At 35.5% G+C, this 24,355-nt stretch overlaps 3 protein-coding genes across 6 annotated transcripts; 2 read left to right on the top strand and 1 right to left on the bottom strand.

Annotated features, from left to right (window-relative positions):
• The first annotated feature begins 2,547 nt into the window (after positions 1–2,547).
• Positions 2,548–4,135, top strand: LOC126601256 (protein CHLORORESPIRATORY REDUCTION 6, chloroplastic-like). Its single transcript, XM_050267941.1, has 4 exons — positions 2,548–2,821; positions 3,007–3,141; positions 3,246–3,454; positions 3,608–4,135. The coding sequence occupies exons 1-4, from the start codon at positions 2,608–2,610 to the stop codon at positions 3,812–3,814; spliced, it is 765 nt and encodes a 254-aa protein (XP_050123898.1). The 5' UTR covers positions 2,548–2,607; the 3' UTR covers positions 3,815–4,135.
• A 123-nt stretch (positions 4,136–4,258) lies between these two features.
• Positions 4,259–5,946, bottom strand: LOC126601255 (uncharacterized). Of its 2 annotated transcripts, none has more exons than XM_050267939.1 (5): positions 5,819–5,946; positions 5,577–5,703; positions 4,901–5,440; positions 4,709–4,807; positions 4,259–4,608 (listed from the first exon to the last, which is right to left on the bottom strand). In XM_050267939.1, exons 1-5 carry the CDS (start codon positions 5,863–5,865, stop codon positions 4,303–4,305), a joined length of 1,119 nt encoding a protein of 372 aa, XP_050123896.1. In that variant the 5' UTR covers positions 5,866–5,946; the 3' UTR covers positions 4,259–4,302. The 2 variants fall into 2 exon arrangements, with proteins under 2 accessions (XP_050123896.1, XP_050123897.1); XM_050267940.1 differs by having other exon boundaries at positions 5,610–5,703.
• A 15,700-nt stretch (positions 5,947–21,646) lies between these two features.
• Positions 21,647–23,926, top strand: LOC126601169 (uncharacterized). 3 transcript variants are annotated; one of them, XM_050267844.1, is made up of 6 exons: positions 21,647–21,955; positions 22,284–22,401; positions 22,513–22,568; positions 22,827–22,905; positions 23,353–23,411; positions 23,502–23,926. In XM_050267844.1, exons 2-6 carry the CDS (start codon positions 22,335–22,337, stop codon positions 23,715–23,717), a joined length of 477 nt encoding a protein of 158 aa, XP_050123801.1. In that variant the 5' UTR covers positions 21,647–21,955; positions 22,284–22,334; the 3' UTR covers positions 23,718–23,926. The 3 variants fall into 3 exon arrangements, with proteins under 3 accessions (XP_050123801.1, XP_050123800.1, XP_050123799.1); XM_050267843.1 differs by having other exon boundaries at positions 21,647–21,983; XM_050267842.1 differs by having other exon boundaries at positions 21,647–21,993.
• The last annotated feature ends 429 nt before the right edge of the window (positions 23,927–24,355 follow it).

Here is a 24,355-nt window from a genome sequence, read left to right as displayed (position 1 = left end):
TATTTTTTTTTCTTTCTTTTAAAACATACGATATTATTTACATTAAAAATGAGAGGTGAATTTAGCCTCACAATAGACTAGCAATAATGTGATTTAAATTCACTTTTAGTGATAATCGAATCTAAAACATCTCACTTATAAATGAAAAGAAATATTATTAGACCGTAATACTAAGTGACCTTTTTTTATATTTTTAAAAATAGAATCATTTACTGTTTTTGTCATGGCAATTCATTATTTTGGGGTTCGGAAAGACTTACAGAGACATTTTAGCCCCATTTGACCACTATCGTGTCATTTACCAGCGTTAGGAATCAAACTCAGGACATGCCGTGTGAATATGGCCTAAAATTCGTCTCCAACTGCTGAGTTACCTTGTGATGAATTTTAAAAGTTCGGTAGCAAGCAAAAGAGGCCACATAAAAAAAATAAAGAAAAAAACTCTTAAAATGACATATTTGGAAACCGATAATTAGAGTTTTAGCTTAAAAAGATATATAATTTAAATAAACAACAAATGCTGACGTGGTTGTTGGTTAAAGCATCTTAATCAAATCTTAAAAAGAAACAAATGTTTGATCTAAAAATTGTTAAAAAGTTGTAGGGGATTCTAATTATACCTTATAAATGGTCCTTTCAAGCACATGGAGAGGGTATAATTGCTATTAAACTTGAATGTGGATCATCACAAACAATTGATAATTAGAATTGAAAACGGTTCAAAAAAAAAAATATAGACATAAGTTCATCAAAAATTATAAAAATAAAAGACGAAGAAATATAATTCGAAAACGCGATTGGAATGTGGATTGTATGATATATTATAAAATTTAAAAAACAAACAAGAAATAGGCAAACATTCAAGATGAATGAATTGTGGTCAAGAAATGACAGACTTGTATAATTACCTGTTTTGTCATCGAATCCATAACGAGTAGTGGTCGAATTGGGTGAAGGCCAAAATTATTCATAATACACGTTTATTCTAATTTACTAAAAAGAATAATTAAATTTAAGTATAAAGCATCGTACACATTGTCTTAACTAACTAACTTAACTCACGTTTGCATCAGACACATTATCTTAACCAGTTGACCTAGATTACGTATGTATATATCATTATGATCATGATCAATAGGAGTAGCTTGGAAGCAAAAAGTTGGATAGTATGGACCATGGAGTAATTTGAAGAGTTGTTTTAAACAATTTATGTGCAAAGAAAATAGTTTGTTATGTGTGTAAATGGCATGCATAGTAATACAAAGATTTATGAGGGTGAGGTGTTGGAAACACATTACATCATGTTCATATCTCTACACGTCTTCCTTTGAAATCATCTAGCAATGGAATTTGTATCCTAATTCTCAACCTTATGTGGCAGCACACCACAACACCAAAAATTAATATACAATGTGACAGGCCAACTATATTGTTCAAAGGATTAAATCCCTTTATTTAATAAATATTTTAAAATTAAGATGAAATTGAAGCAAATATATTTATTTTAATATATAGTTTATATTGACAAAACCAAACTGAAAAGCAATATCTCAGTTGTTGTTTTCATATGGATGGATTGATAATTTGCATTGTTCCATGTGGCTGGAAGAAGGCAAAGCTCGAATCATATGCATGCAGTCTCACAACTCATGTAACGTTTAGGGTTTAAATTTTTAAAGTCGTATGAGAATGACGGGTTGAAATATTCGTTTACATTTCATCACATTTTACCAACCAAACTCCATGTGGCTCCATGCAGTTGTGTAAATTTCTTGACCTTCCATATAGTTATTGCCTCCATAAATTTTAGTTCGAGGCTCCCCCACCCAATTTTTCCCCTCCCCCTCCGAACCCGTTACCTATTGACAAATAATAATAATAAGAGAAAATTATAGCAACGGTTTCTCAATTTTAACTCAATTGAAGCGTTGGTCCTTCAAGTAAAAATATGTGTCTATTGGTCTTTTAACTCATCAAAAGGTGCCACTATGATAATTTTCGTTAATTTCGTCAGAACTTCCTTCAAACTGAGTTATGGTGGAATGACCATTGTAAAATTAGGTTAAAGTTGAGCAACCATTACTCTAATTGAGCTAAAGTGGAGGGATGATTTGAGTGAAAGTTGAAGAATAATTGCTATAATTTTCTCATTTAATTTTTCATATTTGCCTCTCGATTCAACCTTACGTACATTGCACTTGACTTATTTTGACGAAAGTTTTGATGGAGTTCACGAAAATAATCATAGCTGCACGTTTTGATGAGTTAAAAGACCAATGTTCATTGATTTTTAATTCAGGGACCATTGCACTAATTCAGTTAAAGTTAAATGATCATTGCTACAATTTCCTCTAATAATAATAATAGTATCTCATCATGGGCTTCTAATTTCAGGTGGCACATCATCGTGGGCTAAAAAACACAAACAAAAACCAGGTCGATGAACTTTAAATTGACCCAACCCAAGAAATCCATCGGGAGCAAACTTGCAATAGGTCTGAGATGCATGGAATAAAAACCCACAAGAGGATATGAGCATTCAAAACACAAGGCCACAAGAAACTGTATTAACTGTCAAGGGACCATATCAGTTCACACTCTGCAGCAATGGCTGCAATCTTCCAAACTCTGCTTCCCGTTTGTTCTTCAAGACAGACCACATTATCCTCTCCTCCTCCATGGATCCCCCTCAAACCAATCTCAGATTCCATGGCCTCTTTGGCCATTTCACAGGCCAATAGGCAGCAGGGACAGGTGGCAGTCTCAGTTGCCTTCAACCCATCTGGGAATTTCGACATCTCTTTATATGATGAAGAAGAAGGTATGACCTTCCTTAATTTGGTTTCTCTGGTTATCTTTCCATCCCTTCATCTTTTTCTAGTAATTTTTGTTTGACGCTAACAATCACCTACTCTTTCAAACGAGTAATTTTTCGATGTGACAGTCATACTGTCACAGTTATAACCCGCCTATCTATTTACTAATATTACAATTTGTGGTTGACAGACACATCTAGTAAAGTTGAGCCTCCGATGCCGCCAAGTGAAGGCCGATTTGAAATAGTTATCGACAATGACGTAATTCGACGTCTTGATTTATCCCCGTTTCATACTGCAACTGGGATTACCATTCCTTCATCCGGTAATTAATTAGTCAATTAAGCATCAGTTTAACAAAGTTAAATTTCATGATTAAGTTTTATGCAAACCCTAATGAAGTTTTACTGCTACTGTTGGTGTAATTAGCCAAGCCAAAAGAGTTTCTTGAGCGTACAATCGGCTTTACCATCAATTACACAAGAGAAGATCCACGTGATCCTCGAGAACTATCCGAATTCCCTGACATAAGGCTCTGGTTTTTGAGACTTGATGCCGCTTATCCCTGGTTGCCCGTCCTCTTGGATTGGCGCGCCGGAGAACTAGCTCGTTATGCTGCCATGTTGGTTCCACACCAGGTATTATAATCTAGGGACCTTTTATTAGCGCTCTGAGCAGTGCAGGATGACTATTTTTGAGCGCCAATGTAATTTGTTACAATGCCATTGTGTCAAAGTTGGGGAGTGAGAGGCTTGCTTAATGGCCTGGCTTTTAATTTCTTATCTTTTCAGATGAACATGAGAATGGGAGTTGTCTTCAACCCTGAGGCACTCGAGTTGTTCGTAATGCAGAAGGTTTTTGTTGTGTACTCATGGTTGAAGGAACATGACATTCCGAAGCCTAGATTGAAGACTAGTGACATGGCTAGGATGCTAGGTTTTGGAATTGGGGACGAACTTTATGACTTGATCGACAAGCATCCACTGAGAACATCATAAAACGAGCCAAAAGTCTCAACTTAGTGTTCCCCCAATGTCATACAGGGTAGATTAAGAACGTGGCAAGGCGTTGATGCGAGTCTAATTTACTGTCACGAGGAGTTGCTCCCCGTATCATTTGGTGGCGACAGTAAATCAATGTCAGAGAGAAGCTGCTACTACAACCAAGGATGATTTTGTTAGAGCTGTTTTTCTCTGACTTCCAACTTTTGATACAGGTTTGATTTACTGTACTTCTTAGAATAGTAATTGTAAAACATTCTGTTTCTATTCATCTTGTTTGATATAATATCTTGCATAGACATACATTTCGTACATAAAGTTCCAATACGCGCGTAAGAGATTTTTTTTGAGTATTATACATTTCTATATTCTCGTTGTTTTTTATACACGATCTGTACATTTACCATAAAAATGAAACTAAATTAAACTAGCCTGGTAAAATTGAGAAATCACCAAATTCTTCAACTTCATAAGACTTAATTAGTTTACGGACTTTGAATGTGAGAAAACGAGGGAAGAGTAGTACTTATACCGGGAGATTTGCACATAGGACACACATTTTTATACCCTAGCCATTGCTTAATGCACGAAATGTGGAAGCCGTGTCCGCAGTCCAATGTTCCTAGCTCATCCTCTTCTACAAAATCCTCCTGGCAGATGCTGCAGAAGTCTTTCTGAGGATTTTCTTCTGTAAACACAAAGTAATGGCTGCGTTTGAGAGACTTGACAGCTACTTCCTCAGATAATCCTGTGCTGACATACCCTATACGATCTTCTAAAGCCAATAATTCCTACAGATGCCAAGAGAGATTATGACAACAGCAATACTAATTAAACCATTGACGATCATGATAGTTAAGAAACAAAGGAAGTTCCGATGTGAGAGTATACCTCATATGACATGTTATCCACATCGGGCCACATTGCTCCAGAATGATTGCGCATTTCAATCGAGAAGTGGAGAGGTCGTTGGAAAATAGCTTCAGCGTTCTACTCATGTACGTATTTACGAGGAAAGCAATCAAATGATCATGATACAAGGCATGTCACAGCAGATTGATCTAATGGTTATGCAGGACTTACCATACTGAAGTTTACTCCGTGGCTGGCTGTTACAACAAAAAATGAAGTCGGACCTTCTAACAAGCTATCGGGTGGCCTGTGCATGTATAGAGTCGACTCCATGAGAAGTTGCCTCCACAGATCAATTCGGGTTTCATTTTGGAACCAGTTATCATCAGAAGCCGCAGAAGCCTGACCTAATAGAAATGTAGAATCTACGCGACTTACGTGGGGAGGCCATAAAGATCGAAAAAAATTGTTAGGCATCCCAAAAAGACGTTGAAAAAGATAAAACTGGCGAAGAAGAGGAGCGGATCCAAGAATCAAAGTGGTGCAAGTGCCAGAATTGAACTCATTATTCTGTGAACCTGGAAAATTAGTATTAGCTCTTCCAATTTGGTTAAGTATTGTATGAGATAAGTTGAGGTTTGGAGTGTTGGCAATGCAACTTGTTATGCTCCTTGCGATGGCTGCTGAAAGCGGATCATGTGAGCTCCTTTGAACAATTAGGATCGCCGGTCTTAAAGCTTGTTGTGATCCTCGCAGCGAGGACGAAGATGTCTGAGAAGATACAAACAATGGGTAAAAGATTGGAAGAACTTGCAAGTTTGAAAATTGTGCAACTTTGAAACTGAGGCCTATTGCTTGTGTCACAAGAAATCACATCACGAATTTAAAATGTAAAAAGAAAACTTACAAGAAGAGATAAAAAGTGTTTATTAATATTCACCCTCTCTGCAGATTCAAAATTGGCAAGTAAACCAGCATCTTCCCCCATCCTTTTACCACAGTCACATTGTTCTGCATTCGAGCACCAACATCTTCTGCGAATATAAGAAATTACGTGTTTGATTTTGCAGACAATCGAGTATTAAGATTTGACAACAAAAATGGACGAGAAACGATACAAACTTAATTTTGTTCTGCAAATTAACTTACGTTGGTTCTTGAGGAGGATTAGCATTAGAACAAGTTGCATGCATCATTGGAACGAGAGGAGATAAACTGAAAGAATTAATCAAAGCAACTATGATTAACACCTAATTATACGATTAAGATTAAAGATTAGTGCAGGAAATGAGAACCAGGGAGATTAAATACTGAATGGAAATAAGAGAGGAGGAAATTAGGTTGTGAATTTGGGGGTGGCTGAGCGGTTATGGTGGGCGGGATTTGTAACGGTAAAATCACCAACCACCAACTGTAAGGTGCTTGAGATATAAATTTGGGTGGAATCTGGAGACGCTTTTCCATCAAATAACAGGGGAATCGGAGGCCCAATAAAGAGGACCTGATTGGACTACGAGTCTTGAAAACGCTTGGCCCAACAAGTAATTTTTTTAAGAAACTTTAACGAAAAGCTTCTGGTATTGTTCATTTTAACGAAAAATCATATTTTTACACTAAAAAGTTAATCTTGATACTGTTCACTTTACCCTTTATTATGTTATTATTGTTAAATCTCAAAGTTTTTAAGTCCATTTCATTATTATTTTTTAAATATAAAAATTAAACTAGACGTGCAAAACGATTTTTTTGACACTTTTGTCAATAAAATCTCACTACAACTTTTATGCTTCGAAATTAATTGTCAACTTTTATATTTTTTCAACTTGTTTGATAGGTGTTAAACTATATTATTTCTTAACAAAGAAGATCAGAACCACAGAAGAAAGAAGAAAGAAGGAATATAGAGAATGTAGAAGAAGACCTGGAAATAAAACTAGAAAGAATATGAAAAGTTTTGTATTGATAGAATGGTTATTTCTTACAAACATTAGACTGCAATCGGCCTTTTATATCCCTCTAGTAGTCTAACTACCTTGCTTACTGTGTAAGCTACACATAACCCTCCTAACTAACTTTTAACAGAAATATTGATGACATGGCAGATTATGTGGCATTCACTTGAGTCAATATTAGTCAACATCCCCCCTCAATCTCAACTAGGGAAACCAAGTTTGAGATTGAAACAATGACGAGTGAACGGCGGACTATGTAATCCTTTAGTAAGAATATCAGCGGTCTGTTCATCAGTGGGTAGATATTCAACCAACAAATCACCATGATGCACCCTTTCACGGACAAAATGATAATCCGTATCAAGGTGTTTGATTCTCGAATGATACACTGGATTAGCACTGAGTGCTATTGCAGATTTATTATCACAGAATATAGTTGGTTGAAAAGGTAATGCAACGCCCAAATCTTTCAAAATGAGCCGAATCCAAGCCACATCTGCTGCAGTATGAGCAAGTGCCTTGTACTCCGCCTCGGTAGAACTTCGAGAGACGGAGGATTGCTTCTTTGACTGCCACGAGATTGGATTCCCACCAAGATAAACCACATAACCAGTCACAGATCGTCTTGTGTTCAAATCAGCAGCCCAATCAGCATCAGAGAATGCTGTCAAATGTATGTCAGTATCAGCTGCATATGTAATGCCACACTCTGCAGTGCCTTGAAGATATCGAAGAATTCGTTTGACAGAAATGAGATGTAAATCTGTCGGAGCAGTCATAAATTGACACACTGAATTCACAGCATACGCTATATCAGGACGTGTAAATGTGAGATATTGCAGGGAACCAACCAAACTTCTATACAATGTAGAGTCCTGCAATGGTATTCCCTCATGCAAGAGCATTTGATTGTGAAGTTTGCATGGTGTATTGGCAGGTTTACAAGATTCAATTCCAGCTTTATGAATAAGATCTTTAACATACTTTGATTGATTGACAAATATGTCTCCATTCTCCTTGTAGTGAATCTGAAGTCCCAGGAAGTAAGTAAGTCTGCCCATATCCTTTAAGTCAAAAACACCTGCCAAATCATCAATAACTTGCTGAACTTTGCTAGGATTGGATCCTGTCAAAATGATGTCATCTACATATAGTAAAAGAATCACCACATCCTTGTCATCATTCTTCACAAATAAACTTGTATCCGATGAAGATGGTACAAATCCCAAAGCTGGTAAATAGGTCGTGAACTTTGAATTCCATGCCTGAGGGGCTTGCTTCAACCCATACAACGATTTAATCAACTTACAGACATAATGGGGTTTAGTTTGATCAACAAACCCTTGAGGCTGTTTCATATACACCTCTTCTTGCAAGTCACCATGCAGAAATGCATTTTTTATATCTAACTGCCTCAATTCCCATTTATTGATAGCTGCTAAGGACAAAATGAGTCTTACAGTAGTGTGTCGGACTACGGGACTAAAAGTTTCTGAGTAGTCAATGCCTGGTTCTTGGGAAAAACCTTGAGCCACGAGTCTGGCTTTATACCTCGATACACTGCCATCAGGATTCTTCTTAACCTTATATACCCACTTACTGCCAATAATGGTTCTATTTGGTGGAGACGGAACCAATTGCCAAGTTCCTTGAGCTTTGAGTGCATTAAACTCTTCTTGCATTGCACTTTGCCAATGTGGACATGTAGAAGCTTTTCGGAATGTTGAGGGTTCCTCCAAATCCTGTATTGCAGCAATAAATGAAAACCCCCCAGTAAAGTCACACTCATTATCCATCTGGAGAGTTTGTAATTCTGGAAATGAACCAATATAACCTGTGTAAGATCTTCGGGAAATGGCACCTGACTTCAACCTGGTGACCATATTGTGAGCTGATTCTTCATTAGTTTCAACCACAGGAGAAGAGATTGGTAGGATTACCTCTAACTGAGAAGGACTATGGACAGGCAACAATGATATTGTACTTGGAGGTGATGTTGAGAGAGTAGGAGAGCTATGAGTATGAGCATTGAGATCCTGAGAAACTTGACTTGATGAGCTTGGAACCTGTAAGCTATCCATTGGTTGATCTTCCATAATATCTGGATTGGCAGATGACCCGGCAAGGGTTGGGGAGGATATGGGATCAGGAGCAAAACATGGTATTTGAACCATGATTGGAAACATTGTTGTACTCTGGACCTTATTGAACTTCCCAGAAGACAACTGCAGTCTTGATTTAAATGGAAATGTAGTCTCATCATGCACCACATGTCTTGACAATACTAGTTTAGTACTACTCAAATCATAACAGACTACACCTTTATATCCAGCCACAAAACCAAGAAAAACGCATTGCTTCGACCTAGGTTGCAATTTATGTTTAGTATACGGCCTTAAGAATGGATAAACTGCAGATCCAAATATCTTCAATGTATGCAACACAGGGTCTTGTTTAAACAGGAGCTGGTATGGAGACTTCATCCCCAAAACCTTACACGGCATTCTGTTGATCAGAAATGCAGCATGAGTACAAGCATAATTCCAGAACTGTAATGGAACTTCAGCCTCGGTTAAAAGTGTGATAGCAGTCTCTACGATGTGCCTATGTTTCCTCTCAGCAAGACCATTCTGCTGAGGTGTATAAGGACATGATATGGAATGTGCAGTTCCTTTGAGTGCCAAAAAAGACTGAAATCTGTTACTCATATATTCAGAACCACCATCTGTCTGTAAGCACTTAATTATAGAATTGAATTGAGTTGTAACAAATGCAAAAAACTTAACAAAGACTTGGAAAACCTCAGATTTATTGATAATAGGGAAGATCCATACAAATCTTGAGAACTCATCCACAAAACTTACATAGTATCTAAACCCTTCTAGAGACTTAACTGGAGCAGGCCCCCAAATATCAGAATGTACTTTTTCAAACATAGAACTAGCCCTAGTTTCTTTGACAGGAAAGGGTTGTCTACACATTTTTCCAGAAAGACATGAAGAACAAACAGAAGGTGATGAATCTACACTAACAGGCTGTCCAACATTTCGAAGCATAACATCAAGCACTTCGGCAGAAGGATGCCCAAGCCTCTTATGCCAAACAGAGGTCTTTACAGCTTTCCCAAGTAATGCAACAGCTTTATTTTGACCAGCAACCAATCTTCTTGAAAACACAGTCAAAGGGATCTCATATAGCTCTCCCCTACTCTTGCCGTGGTACAACATCATTCATGTTGCCTTGTCCTGTATAAAAAAGACACTCTCATCACATATAAACCAGCAATGATTATCTTCACATAATTTCTTAACAGATAAGAGATTAACAGTAATGGTTGGAACATGTAAGACATTCTTGAGAAACAGTAAATGTTGTGGAGTTGAAAGGGTTGTAGAACCAATATGAGTAACAGCCAAACCTTCCCCATTACCAATAGTGATTTTCTCATCACCATTATACTGCACAGGTTGATTGAGATTCCCAAGATTAGATGTCATATGGTGTGAAGCACCAGTGTCCAACACCCATGTATCAGCTGCAGAGAAATGTTGAACATTCTGACCATATTCTGCAGCAATCATGTGAGATGGAGCTTGAGCAGAAAATGCAGTAAGAGAAGGAGGTGGAGGTGCCCCCTGATAGGAATAATTATTCCTATGTCTACAATCCAGAGCATGATGACCTTTCTTTCCACAAATTTGGCAGATTAGAACCTGATAACCATCACTCCTATTCGAACAAGTTGCAGCAGTATGACCTCTGCGAGAACAAATCTGACATTCAACTATCGGACCTGTTTTGAAGGTAGTATTACCACTCCAAGAAGACCTATTCCCAGTAAGAGAATTATTATAGTTATTTCCCCATCTCTGTCTATTCCCATTGTAATAAGGCCTTGAATTATTGAAAGACCCATAACCACTTCTGTTATAGTTCTGAGAAGTATTAGACCCCTGAGAATTATTAAACCCATTTCTGTTTTGAAACCTGTTGTTCCCTTGATAGCCTTGAGTATCACCAGTTTGTGAACCAGCATTTGAACTCTCTCCTTGTGAATACCCGGAATTCTGATGACCACCTGTAACTCTATCTCCTTGAACATACATTGCAGCCATGCCACTGGCCAGAGTAGTGACTCTTGCTTCCATAGCAGATTCAACACCAATCAACTGCGCCCTGAAATCTTTCAGTGGAATAGAAGTCTCCCTTGCTAAAACTACAGCCTTGACAATATCAAACTCCGATGGTAATCCAGATAAAACAGTAATAACAACATCATTATCAGTAATCCTCTCCCCTGCAGACACAAGCTGATCACGAATGGCTTTCAACCGAAGCAAATACTTGTCAATAGAATCACTGCCTTTTTGAATTGTATGAAACTCAATTTTGAGTTGATTAATCCTAGCCCTTGACACGGACGCATATCGGTCTTGTAAGTTTACCCAAGCTTCATGAGACGTTTTACACCCTATGACATATTCCATAGCATCATCCGACAAAGTAGCAATTAACAGACTCAATAGTGCCATATCTTTCTGAACCCAAGATTTATAAGCTGCTGTGATTTCTGTAGTCACTCCACTCTCAGTGTTAATCACAAACTTTGGTGGACAAGGAGACTCACCAGTAAAAAATTCGAAGAAATCATACCCTCGTAAAACAGACTGAAACTGATAATTCCACTTAACAAAATTGTCATCTTGCAACTTCACAGTTAACATACCAAGCAAACTTTCAATGCGTACTGATTTATCAGACATCGTTATCACGTATTACTGACAAGCAAACAATCTCAATCACAAATTTGTTTAAGTCCAAACTACAACAATGATCACCACTTCAAGATATTTGCACTACTTCTTGGCATCGGCCTTCTATATGTATATACTTCAAAAGCTAAAATTTCAGCAATGTCACAAATGAACAACTTCAACCATATCACACCACAAATATAAATCGGCTATTGTCTGGCATCAGCCTTAATCGAATCCAACAAAGAACCCATATATGAAAAACCACAAGAAACAACCCAAATCGCCATATATCTTCACTGAAGCAAAAAACGCAAACACTTGATGTGCAAAGAATAAAGAAAGAAACCAACAACCTGATTGAAAGACCCTCGACCCAAAATTCATCAAGCCAGCACCAATCCTCCAAGAACTCCAACAACGCCTTCAACGATCAATCTCCAAGACTTACTCAGCGGAAGAAAATCCCAAAAAAAAATCAACCTTGGCTCGATACCATCTTAACAAAGAAGATCAGAACCACAGAAGAAAGAAGAAAGAAGGAATATAGAGAATGTAGAAGAAGACCTGGAAATAAAACTAGAAAGAATATGAAAAGTTTTGTATTGATAGAATGGTTATTTCTTACAAACATTAGACTGCAATCGGCCTTTTATATCCCTCTAGTAGTCTAACTACCTTGCTTACTGTGTAAGCTACACATAACCCTCCTAACTAACTTTTAACAGAAATATTGATGACATGGCAGATTATGTGGCATTCACTTGAGTCAATATCAGTCAACATTATTGGTAACGCAAATATATATAAACACATCATATTGAAAAATTAGCTAGGGAAATCCATTATCTCTTTCATTACATGGAGAGTACTTTCAGTGTACTCGAAATATGGACCAGTACACAACGTGCCATGATACAAGTGGAGGGACACTTAAATAAAAAACTTTCCTCTAATTGTATTATGACACGTAATGTACCAACTTGTGTTCCGATAATGCTAAAAAATCTCTCCATATAATAAAAAAGATAAACACATAATTATAAACAACTGATTATACAATACAAATTAAGACAATTTTTTTCTGCGAGAGGTAGAGACTCAAAATCGTGGATGCGCGCAGACAGTGTAGTATGAACCCTACTTGGTTGCAGGGAGTCGACAATCGTCTCCATTGTCCCATTCACTGCTCTCATTTTTTTCATCAATTCATGTCAATGAATTAGTACATGTTATCTCAACAGTTGTCTTCTTCTTCTCTGACTAGTCATGCAAGAAAAGACTAAGGCCATCTCCAACCGAAGGCTAACCAGAATGTTCGTTTTAGCCATCTAACCCTCCAAGATATTAATATTTTAATGAATAGTACATGGCCATATTTGCCTCCATCTCCAACCGAGGGCCAAAGGGCCATAAGACTCGTTTTAGTTCTGTCACAAAAAATCGTCTCCAACGGAGGGCCAAAAGGCTATAGGACCAAATATAATTTATTATTTAAATTTAAAAACTACAACAACTTAAATTTAAAAACTACAACGATTTAAATTTAAAAAACTACAACTTATGTTTAAAACTACAACTTAAATTTAAAAACTACAAATTAAATTTAAATTTTGTAAAATAGAAGTTATAGAAAAAATGACACACCCCAACCTAAATCGAGGCATGCTGGCCGTCACCCTCACATGACAACCAGCAAGCCTCAATCTAGGTCGGGGTGTGTCCAAAAAAAATAACGGCTAGCTGACGTCAGCTAGCCGTTGCATTTGAAAATTTAGCCTAGCATTATATTGATGTCGGTTATATCCAACAGGAATGCTCATATTTTTGGCCCAGCCTGGGGCTGATTGGCTGGTTGGATTGGGCCAGCACTTTGGACCTTTGGCCCCTTCAGATTTCGTGGGGCCCACGAGTCCTCTGGCCTAGTCCTTGGTTGGAGATGGTTTTCAGACTATTTTCGGCCCTCCAGACCCTTCGGTTGGAGATGGACTAATGGTAGCTAGCTAGTATTGTCTATCAATAACGTCGGTGTTGCACCGTCAAAGGCCAATCTGTGTCAAGGACTCAAGTATGTGGAGTGGCCCCAAGTCTCCCCAACTGGTTGACTATATTATTAAGTAGTTGAAGTCAGATCTGTGTATAATTTTAATCTTGAACTCCAATGTTAGTTTATATTATGTTTATTTAAAATTACATAAAGAAATATTCAAACTAAGTGTAGATGGATAAGCTTCGTGTTTATTCACCATCAACAATGAATGATTGTAACACAGCCTTTTATGGAAGGCTCGGGAGGAAGCTGGAGCTTCTTTGTGAAAATAATTTCGTTTAGATGAGCTACGTGTTCATTAATCATCAGCAATATTTATTGCAACACGCTAGCCCTTGCACTTTTGGGATACAATCTTTTTTGTTTTTCAAAAGAATAACACAATGCTTTAGTCAACTTAACTAAATACTTATTTTAACTTCTCTAATTAAGTACTATTTCTCCCAAAATACAGGGTATCTGAACCTAGAGCTTGGATATTAGCCATGTGCCAATGTAGCAGGAAAACACATGTTAGGTACACACTAGTACACATAGGTATGGAAGGCCTACAAATAAACAAAATGGGAACAAACCCAACATATTTCTGTATCGATAATCCATGATTTAGCTATGTTTCACAATTTGCAGACGACAAGTTCCCAAAAATTTCAAACTCCTGCATGACTCTATTTATGTTTGTATCTGTGTGAAGAAAGAGGGTTACCACTTTCCATTTTCCAAATCCCGTTGTACGTTAATTTGACAAGTTAAATGTTCGGCCGAGTAGATGTAAGGTTCTGTCTCAACGACACTCGCACATGAATCAATCCATCTTAAGAGGAAGAGAAAGTCTGTCTAGCACGTCTCACACAAACTTCCAAAAATTCAGATTAAAATTCAATGCTAAATGTATATCATCATATCAGTGTATCATATCAACTGACTGATTTATTTTATTATGGATACCTAACCTGGCATTTATGCATGCATGAGATGTTCAATCACGACGGTCCTAATATGCCAGTGCAGGTCACGTCGATCCCAACCAAATAAATGAGAAATTTTTTATTAGAACCGAAATACGGATGATACAATATGTGTTTTTATATACATGCTAGGAAATTATATTTTTTAAATTATTAACTTTTTAACATATATATCTCATAATTTGTATAATAAATGTTGTGTTTCGGTCACGTCAATTTGAATGAATCAGGACTGTCTGAGCAAAACCTCCATGTCATATCATAAACCTATCTATTGGGTCCAATATTAAATATTTTTGTCTCCACGATATATCCAAATAAATTAATCATCCAACCAAGTAGTAATCTAATTACAAATATCTGGCGATTGTGATGAGATTTCTTTCACTTACATTCAAGGGTTTCAAACTCTAGAGACTATTAATTTATTCGAGATTTCTTTCACTTACATTCAAGGGTTTCAAACTCTAGAGACTATTAATTTATATTCTTATTATTATTTTTTCTCATCTCATTACACGTCTTTATTTATAATACATGTCTTTACGTTCAAAGGTTCTGAATTAGTTAAAAGCTTTCAAATATGGAAGCTCGATGCCCATGTATTCAAATTGGAATTGGAATTGGAATATCTGGTTGTAAATGTAACCAGACATACAACCCGAAAAACATGTCTCTAGAACAAAATGCAAGCGTTGAAATCAGTCGACAGTGGTCCAATTTCAAACATTAATTCAATCCCAAAAACATGTGATGTCTCTCTCTGTCCAATGTCGGCTTATCAATATATATTTCTCAATCCAACTTTTTAAGTAATTAACTTGGATTTCTCCAACAATATATTATGTTAATCCCATAATAATTTAATCAACTAAAGATCTTTAATTATTCCTTGTACATGCGGCTCTTCAATAGTTCAAATTTATAGGATGACTATGATAGTTTGATCGATGTCTAATAAATTGACTATGGTTTTATATGGTCCATTTACTGGGTTTTTCTTAGGGTTTTGCGTTCTGCTCCTGCATGGAGAGTGATTTTTCAATATGCCTAGAACATAGAGTGGTATATCATGTGTCACTATACAAGTAATAAAATACTTGTAAAAATTAACAACTTAGAATTTAAAACTTGAACATGTGATGCACCAACTGTGTTCTAGGCACGGTAAAAAATTTCTTCTTAATGACCTATTATTATTAATTATATTCGTCAATGACTTTAATTAACAATCATTTTATGTGGAGGAGACGTACTTTTCTTCTAGTGCATAAATCTCCTTTTCTGTACGCCCTTCCTTCTAATAAGTTTTTATGTGCACCTATAACATTTGATAAGTGCTGTATTTTCTTTACGTGTTATAATATGAGTGAGCAATATATTTAATATGCTTCACGTTTAATTTATATTAATAAAAATCAAATATATGTGTTATAATTTAAATAAAATTACAACATTACGTGACAATATTCTAAATACGACAGAAAATGAGTCGTTAATATGCTTTGATTAAATAATCTCAAAAGTAGTAAGTTTTAAGAGAAAACAAATAATTATTTCATTCTTAGTTATCATTCTCAGTTAGTGGTGAAATAATATTGAATATATCATAATAGACAGCACGTACGTACAAAAGCACAACCTGCTCCTGATCTCCGTAATTTGTTAATGGCATCATGCCATTGACTTACACTTTAAGAGGAACTTAAAAGTTAATTATGTTTTAATAATTAATTCTAGATGATTAGGTAATTTGACAGCAGCCCAGAATTCAAGCATTTTTTTTTTGTGACAACAGCATGTAGAAAACTTAGCATATCCCATTGCAACTGAATGGTGTAAATAATATTATGGTCGTACGAATATAGTTCCAAAAGAATGTCTCTGATCTCTAAAGTGACATCATAGTAGTGTGATCCAGATTGGCTTATACTTTGTTTCATGAATAATTAAGTGGTAAAGCATTTGATCATGAACATAAATTAGATTGAGTGGTTAAAAATTATATTTGGAGGGATATTGCTCCTGCTTAAGATGACATCTATATGTTAGACGACCACTAGTATTAAAAGTTTAATTCATAAAAAAACAAGCGACGTATATTAAACTTACACGTTCTTTCTCGTGTTAGTTCTTGCTGTACATAAAAAGAGAAGAGAAAAACATTTAGTTGTTGCCTCATTTTTCACTTTGCAAACCAACAAAAATGTTAAAAACGAGAATTAAATCAAAATCTCGAAAACCGTAATCTATAATACCATGTTAGATAACCACGAGCTAAGATTTGTTATGCTTATAATGGAATTGTAGAACAGTGAAGCCAGGAAATTGAGGGCTATGATTTTGTTCCTTTTACCAAAAAAATAATAACACGCTTTAACATTAAGTCATAAAATCTAATGAGCAATAATAAGCACACTGATCAGCAAACAGCCGTGAAAACAGATCGTTAACGAAAGTCGTCCAATTCCCGCGCGCATGGCAACTTCGACAAACGTCGTCCCGGGATGTTTCTTTGATGGTTAAAGCACAGACATGCCTCGTCATGCGACGGTGCCCACGTGGAAATTGTTTTCCACGTCATATTCTGGTGGGATCCGCCAGATGTGGACGTCCACGTGGAGCGGTCGTGACTTGAGCAGGCAGCCAGAAGCTAGAGACATTACTGACACGTCGGTAGGCGTTGTGAAATGGTGACTTCCATCTTCGCCTGTCGCCGTCGCATTTACTCTGCCTTGTCGCCGGTGACATGTGGGCTCGCCGCCCACTTCATTTTGGTAGCTCAACTCGTGACACAGCCTAATTCACCGATGCGATAGTTCATTGAAATTCTTTTAAGATGTCATTAGCATATTGTTACTTGAATAGCAAAAATATCAGGCCATCTCCAACCGTAAGGCCAGAGGGTCGAAAATAGTTCAAAAACCGTCTCCAACCGAGGGCTAGGCCAGAGGGCTGTGGAATCTGAGAGGGCCCTACGGAATCGGAAAGGGCTAAAGGACTAGAGGGTTGGCCATAATTTTTTTAAATGTGTCTGATTTCCTGTCGGTTATAACCGACATGAATTCTTAAGAAAAAATTCAAATGCAACAGCTAGCTGACTAGCCGTTGCATTTGAATTTTTTTTTTACATTTTTATTATTATTTTTTATTTACAAAATTTTTCATATAACTTTTATTTTACAAAATTTGTTTCATATTTTTTAAAAACTCCATTTTTTTCCTATAACATCTATTTCACAAAATTTGTTTCATTTTATTTTAAATTCTTAGCCGTTGGATTTGAATTTAAATTGTAGTTTTTGAATAATAAATCATGCCTTCAGTTAGAGACGGTTTTTTATAATAGGGCTAAAACAAGCCCTCTTGCCCTCGGTTGAAGACGGAGGCAAATATGGTCATGTACTGTTTATTAAAAGATTAATATCTTGGAGGATCTTGAAGAGCCAGAGGGCTAAAACGAGTCATCTGACCAGCCATCGGTTGGAGATGGCCTCAACACAAATTAGTTTTAAATACAAGGAGAAATTAGGTTCACATCCCTCATTTTGCTTCTCTATTGATTAAAACCTTATTCATTTTCAATTTTTTTATCAAAGTTCTTGGGTATTAATAACATTATTAATTATTTCAATAATAAAATATTTTTACCTAAAAATATTCATTTAGTGTTAAAAATGTTACAATTAGTATATTTATATTTATGGCTAAATTTTTTATCATATATTTTTATTTTTAGTTTGTACCCATTTTTAATTTGCAAACCTTTTTTAATTTGTACCGATTTTCTTTTCAATTTTAATTTGTACTCATGTATTAATTTCTTTTTATGCCCATATTTTTTTAAAGTTTTATTGGTATTGGTGCCCATGTGTTTACCGTTACGTGACATTATATAATTAATCAATGATAGAAAAATTACATATGGTATATTTATGTTTTATGGCTAAACTTTGTATCATATATTTATATTTTTAGTTTGTACCTACTTTTAATTTGCAACCTTTTTTTAAATTTGTAGTATTTTATTTTTAGTTTTAATTTGTATCCATGTATTAATTTCTTTCTGCGCTCATATTTTTTAAAATTTCATTTGTACTCATAAGTTTTTAATCTTTTATTTGTACCCTAATTTATTTATAAGTACCCATTCTTCTTTATTAATGTACCACTTTATTATATGTGAAATGTACCAATTTTTTTAACAGTATGGATACATTCTTTTGCCATTTATTATTCTTATTGTTAAATAGTTTTTATCCATTTATTCAATTAAAATGACACACCCCGATCCTAGAATCAAGGCGTGCTGGCCGTCACGCCTTGATTCTAGGATCGGGGTGTGTCGGTTTGGTATCAGAGCCAATCCCTGGTCGGAAGTCTGCCGACGAGGACGTCGGACCCTTAAGGGGGGTACATTGTGACATCCCACATCGCTCAGAGGAGTGATCCTTAAATGTATATTCTCATCCCTACCTAACACAAGGCTTTTTGGGAGCTCACTGGCTTTGGGTTCTGTAGGAACTCCGAAGTTAAGCGAGAAGGAGGCCAGAGCATTCCTAGGATGGGTGACCCACTGGGAAGTTGCTCGTGAGTTCCCAAAAACAAAACCGTGAGGGAATGGTAAGCCCAAAGCGAACAATATCGTGCTACGGTGGTAGAGCGGGCCCGGGCTGGGATGTGACAAAAATGTTTGAATTTTTTTATTGTAGCCGTTTCTAATAGTATTATAATGAGAGATTTTAAATTTATAGGATTATAAATCTCATAAAATATCAAACAACTAATGTCAAAACTATAAAAATATAAATATTAATAGTAATATAATGAGGTGTACAAAGTCAGGGGACTTTGATTAAACTTTGAATACCATTAAGGTTTTAGTCAAAAAGTGTTTGAGACTAGAGACCGCATCCAAACTATCCCTAAATACACTGAAAACGTAAGTTAAAACTTGGGTAAGTTGATCATAACTGCGTTTTTTGTTTTCATCAAGTTCAAATTGTCTTTCTTGAAAACTAGTGTAATTTTTAACATTATGTTTTGTACAAATATCATCTTCTCAAAATATACCAAGCACATGACATATAGTATTGAAACACTTCTACAAGGTAATTATATATTTACTATATATATATAGAAAATTAACATAAAACTTAAACCCTGCAACCTAATAAACAATGTACAGAGAGAGAGATAGTTGTACGATATACCAAATGATAAAGTAAAGTTATTCACTTCAACTTAAGACGTTATTGTAGCAGTAATTCAAATTCATTAAACCGTGTTATGTGCTTAAACTTTTCGACTTGACAATACTGTAGTTTGGAAAACCGACGTCATTGTAGCATTCTAGTTATAACCTGATCAGGTAAGTAGACATGAAGTTTCCATTTACCAAAGTGTTGATGAATCACACCATGCAGTGCGGACGTCCCATCCCCTCACTCCAATCAACCATATCATACGAACGAAAAGTCACCCAGGAGATGCATAGAGTCTATAAATAGATCCAGCTGCATCCGTCATGTCCATAATAGCCCCATCTGATCTGATTAATCAGCCAAAAGGGCATGCCCATGCTTTGTTAGCCCCATAGGATTTTGTTGGCTTTCTCCAAAAGCAAACCTTCAATTCGTTGACCAACCAAATAACGTATAATGCATAGTAGTTGGTAGTACTTGGAAAATCAGGTTGTCTGACTCTGATCCCTCCAAAAGAGAGTAAGATTTTCTCCTCTTTTTTTCTATTTAAATGATCACAGTTAAATTACGTTAATATTTTATATTAAATTTTTATAAAAATATAAAAACAAAATAAAAAATATGAGAAAAGAAGATGAAAAATGATGGAAAGAGGAAAAAAGAAAATTATAGTCTCACGAAAATATCTATTTTTTTAATTTGTTGCATGAAAAATGAGATACAACATGAAAAGGCAAAGGTACATGTATGGATTGTGAAATGGGATTGATACATCATGCATGCATATGAGAATTGAGAAGATTGGACTAAGCCTAAATAGTGTAATTAACTGAGTGTATTAATACGTTTCACTTCACTATCGTGTCTGTATCATTTTTTATTTTATCTTTTACGTCGATGTAGACAATAGAATATACCTATCCAGTCGTACTTAATTATCTCACGAGTGAGTAAACAGAGCAAAATGATCTTGGTCAATTAATTGATATTTAAAACAAGATTTGAAAAGAGGATCAAGGAAATCTTCATCATAACCCTCAAAAAGATGTGTAATGAGGTTGCGTATCTTGTGGTATTTTATATCATGCATATGGGAATGCGCATTCTTGAGATGAGATTGTTCCTTAATGGTTGTTCAACACTTTAGTGTCTGATGTAAATATTTCAATTCGTATTTAATAATATCTACTCTTTGACAAAGAAAAAAAAAAGATTTCTTTAATTTCTTTGGACAAAGACTTAAACTTTATCCCACCCAAGTTATTAATGATGGGTTCGGTTCGGTTTAGTTCGACTTCAAAATAAACGTTCCAAGTTCAAGTCTTTTGAAATTAAATATAAACATTAAAGTTCAAGTCATCCACACTTTAAATAAACATTCAAAGTTCAGGTCTTCCATACTTAACACACTTAAAATAAACATTACAAGTTAAAAAAATTTCAAACGAAAATTAAACATTATTCAAGTTTTCTACACTTAAAATAAACATTCCAAATTCCAAACTGCAAATTGATATTCCAAAATTAAAATAAACATTCCAACTACAATCATGATTTCAAATAAATATTCAAAGTTCTAGGGGGCATCATAGCACATTTTGTTGAATTTGTACTTGTCATTTCTACATACAAATAAAAAGAGAAAGAACATCTAATTAAAACATTATTTTAACATAATTTAACAAAATCAAATAATTCATACAATAAATAAGATTACATTTCTCAACTTCTTCACAAAACTCGATTTCCTCAATGATTGGTTTATATGAAATACAACATGAATAGACCTAAGCCAATTTTAAAACATATAAAAGCTTGTACCATTTTTGGACTTAAATATTATATTATGGATCAATTATCCGTCTACTTGTGCTACAAAATGATTCTAAAATAATTGTTGGTGTGGAAATATCCAAAATAAAAAAACATATAATAAAAGGATAGTACTACAAACTTTTCTAGAATTAGGCTACTATAAAAAAAAACATATAATAAGAGGATTGAACTAGGCGGCCACGCCTTTGACTGCACAATGGGCACAGCTACTTCAGAAATGATACTATTACAAACTTTCCTACCAAAATCGCTTCAGAAAAGTACCCTAGAACTCAAACGAAAAAGGGTTAATTAAGATATATGAGCTGGAGTGCATCCCCAAGTAAAACTCCTATTTCTCTTATCACTTCAATAAAAATTGAATGGAAGAAACTAGACAGTGGATAAGCAAGATTGCTGTGTCACAGTGAATAAGCAAGATTGCCATGTGAGACTCTGAGAGTGAGACGGCGCGGGGGAGAAAACGAAGAAGAAAAACGAAGGCTGGCTGAAACAAGACGAAGAAGGAAGAAGGATTACAGGGTAAAAACGAAATCGTATTGATTAAGGGGTAAAAAAACGTCATATTTTTATGATTTCGGTTTGGTTCGATTTTTTAATTTCAGTCCTTTTTAAAGGTTTCGGTTTGGCTTTCAATTTTTTTTTTCCTCTTTGGTTTTTAATTTTTCGAACCCACCCTACATGTTACATATTGGGAAGAAATTAAACGTGGGTCCAAGGATCATATATATGTATATGTGTGTGTATATATATGTATTTAAGCAGGCATCTCCCAAACCGTAAACGATTCATAAAAAAAACACAGCACTTTTGTTCCTGACATTCAATCCTTTCCCATCTCTTCTCTCAGAGTTGATCTGCCAAGACTGCCATATCTGCAGACTCATAAGATTTACTCCAAATGACTACTTCATCTTTGGCAGTCCCTCTTCTTCTTCTTTTGTGCCTCCTCCTTTCTCAGGCTCAAGGTACATATATAATTATATATACGTGCAAAATATATTCACTTATATACGTCTAGTTATTGTATGAAATTTTGGTTACTCAAATTTACTTATTTTTGTTTTTTTTCCTTGAAGGGATTCGTCTGGAGAACGGATTCAGCTCAGTTAGACAGCAGAACAAAAATATCCAAGTGAGTACTTCTGTTCTTCGTTCTGGGGAATACCCCGCTCCACTGTAGCAAAAACAGGATAGGTTATCCCGTTATGGATAATATATGTGGATGATATATACATATGCAAAACATGATACAAGTGATATAACCTATCCCCTTTTTGCTGTAGTACAACAGAATCCCTTATGAAGCTCCTCCTATATACGTTTCCAGTTTCTCATTCTTATAGTCAACATTTTTCTTACATTAATTCCATAATTTTACTGCTAAATGCAGGAAGAGGAAAATGCTTCAATGAAAAGAAGTAATATTGCAGCTGGTCCTGCTGGAGAGCCTAGTAATATTGCATCATCAGGTACCTTGAAGAAAACAGTTTTTAGAGAATCCAAGAAGTCGTCACACCACCAGTTACCAAATATTCATGAAGATTATTGCGGACCTAGGCATCACAGACCCAAGCACCATTAGCATTACTTAGTTACTTTTCTAGAGCCACCTAGCTAGATCGTCAAGGCGTTCTTCTTTATCCATTTTTCTGCTATTAATAAAATGACCGTAATCAGATAACAATTTCGTTTTTAGTTTTGAGTTTTCAGAAGAATGAAACCTCTATAATTACCATGTATTCTGCAACCACTGTTGTCCACAAAAACTAATCTAACCATTGACTTTGTACTATTCATGAATTGTACTGTAATCTTATGACCATTTTCTTTTAAGTAAATGCAGTAAATTAAAGTTTTTGTGAAAAACAAAAGAACCACCCAAATTAATCAAGTGGTTTTCATTTGTATTGTTGCAGGAGGAACTAGAAAACTAATCTCTGTGACATCCCCCTCTAGTGCTACTACCACTTCAAAGGTTGGTTCCTAATTAATCAAAATAACTATAATATATTAATAATATCTAAGGGTTAGATGTGAAAACTTCCTATATGTGATCCGTGTACAGAATGAGAAGAAAGGAAGGAAAAATAGAGGCGACTCCGAACCGAAAGGCGAAAATGTTAATAGCCATGGTGGAGAAGATGGGAATGGCAAAGCAAAATCACCAGTTGTTTCCAAGCAGCAGGAGGCGGCTGCAGCTCACCAACACTACCCGGATCTCGCAGACATGACGGAAATGGACTATTCTCCGGCGAAGAAAAAACCTCCGATACACAACTGATCAGTTTCTAGTAGTGAAGATAAACAAAGAAATTAAAACCCATAATCTACTAGTGGAAAAGTGTTAGACAAAATAAAAGAGGAAATATTAGATAGAGAAGTTGGACAGCATTACAGAAAATGCTGCAGAATTTAGGGCTAGCTATCGGAATTGATGATTTTGTGTACATTAGTACTATGATATTCTATTGGGATTTTGTTATTGTTTTACTTTTGAACTCTATGATTTGGATGATTGAGTACTCATGAGAAAAGCACTTTAGGGGTGCTCACTCGGAATATTATTTATTACCCTAATGTAACATTAAAGTATAAAAATAATTGACCATTGTTTTTATTGAAAGTTAAGAGCTTTTTTTTTTTAATACGAGATAAAAAAAATGCGTTCTTCAGATTATGATATCAATTAATTGATACTATCACGTAATAATGTACCTTTCTGATTCTAACATCAACAAACTGATAACAACGCGTAACAAAGATTGTCACAAACAATAGCAAGGACAATAAATAATGACTGGGATTATCTACAAGTAGCTCGAAATTTAATTAGTGTATCCAAAAAGTAGGTGTTTGTTTCGACAAGTATGTGACTATCAAGACGTAAGAATACTCTTTTGTTTCTTTGTCAGGCAATGG

The sequence above is a fragment of the Malus sylvestris genome, chromosome 15 (genome assembly GCF_916048215.2).
Source record: "Malus sylvestris chromosome 15, drMalSylv7.2, whole genome shotgun sequence".
Lineage (NCBI taxonomy): Eukaryota > Viridiplantae > Streptophyta > Magnoliopsida > Rosales > Rosaceae > Malus > Malus sylvestris.
Note: the sequence above shows the minus strand (reverse complement) of the source record. Positions and strands in the feature narration are given on the sequence as shown.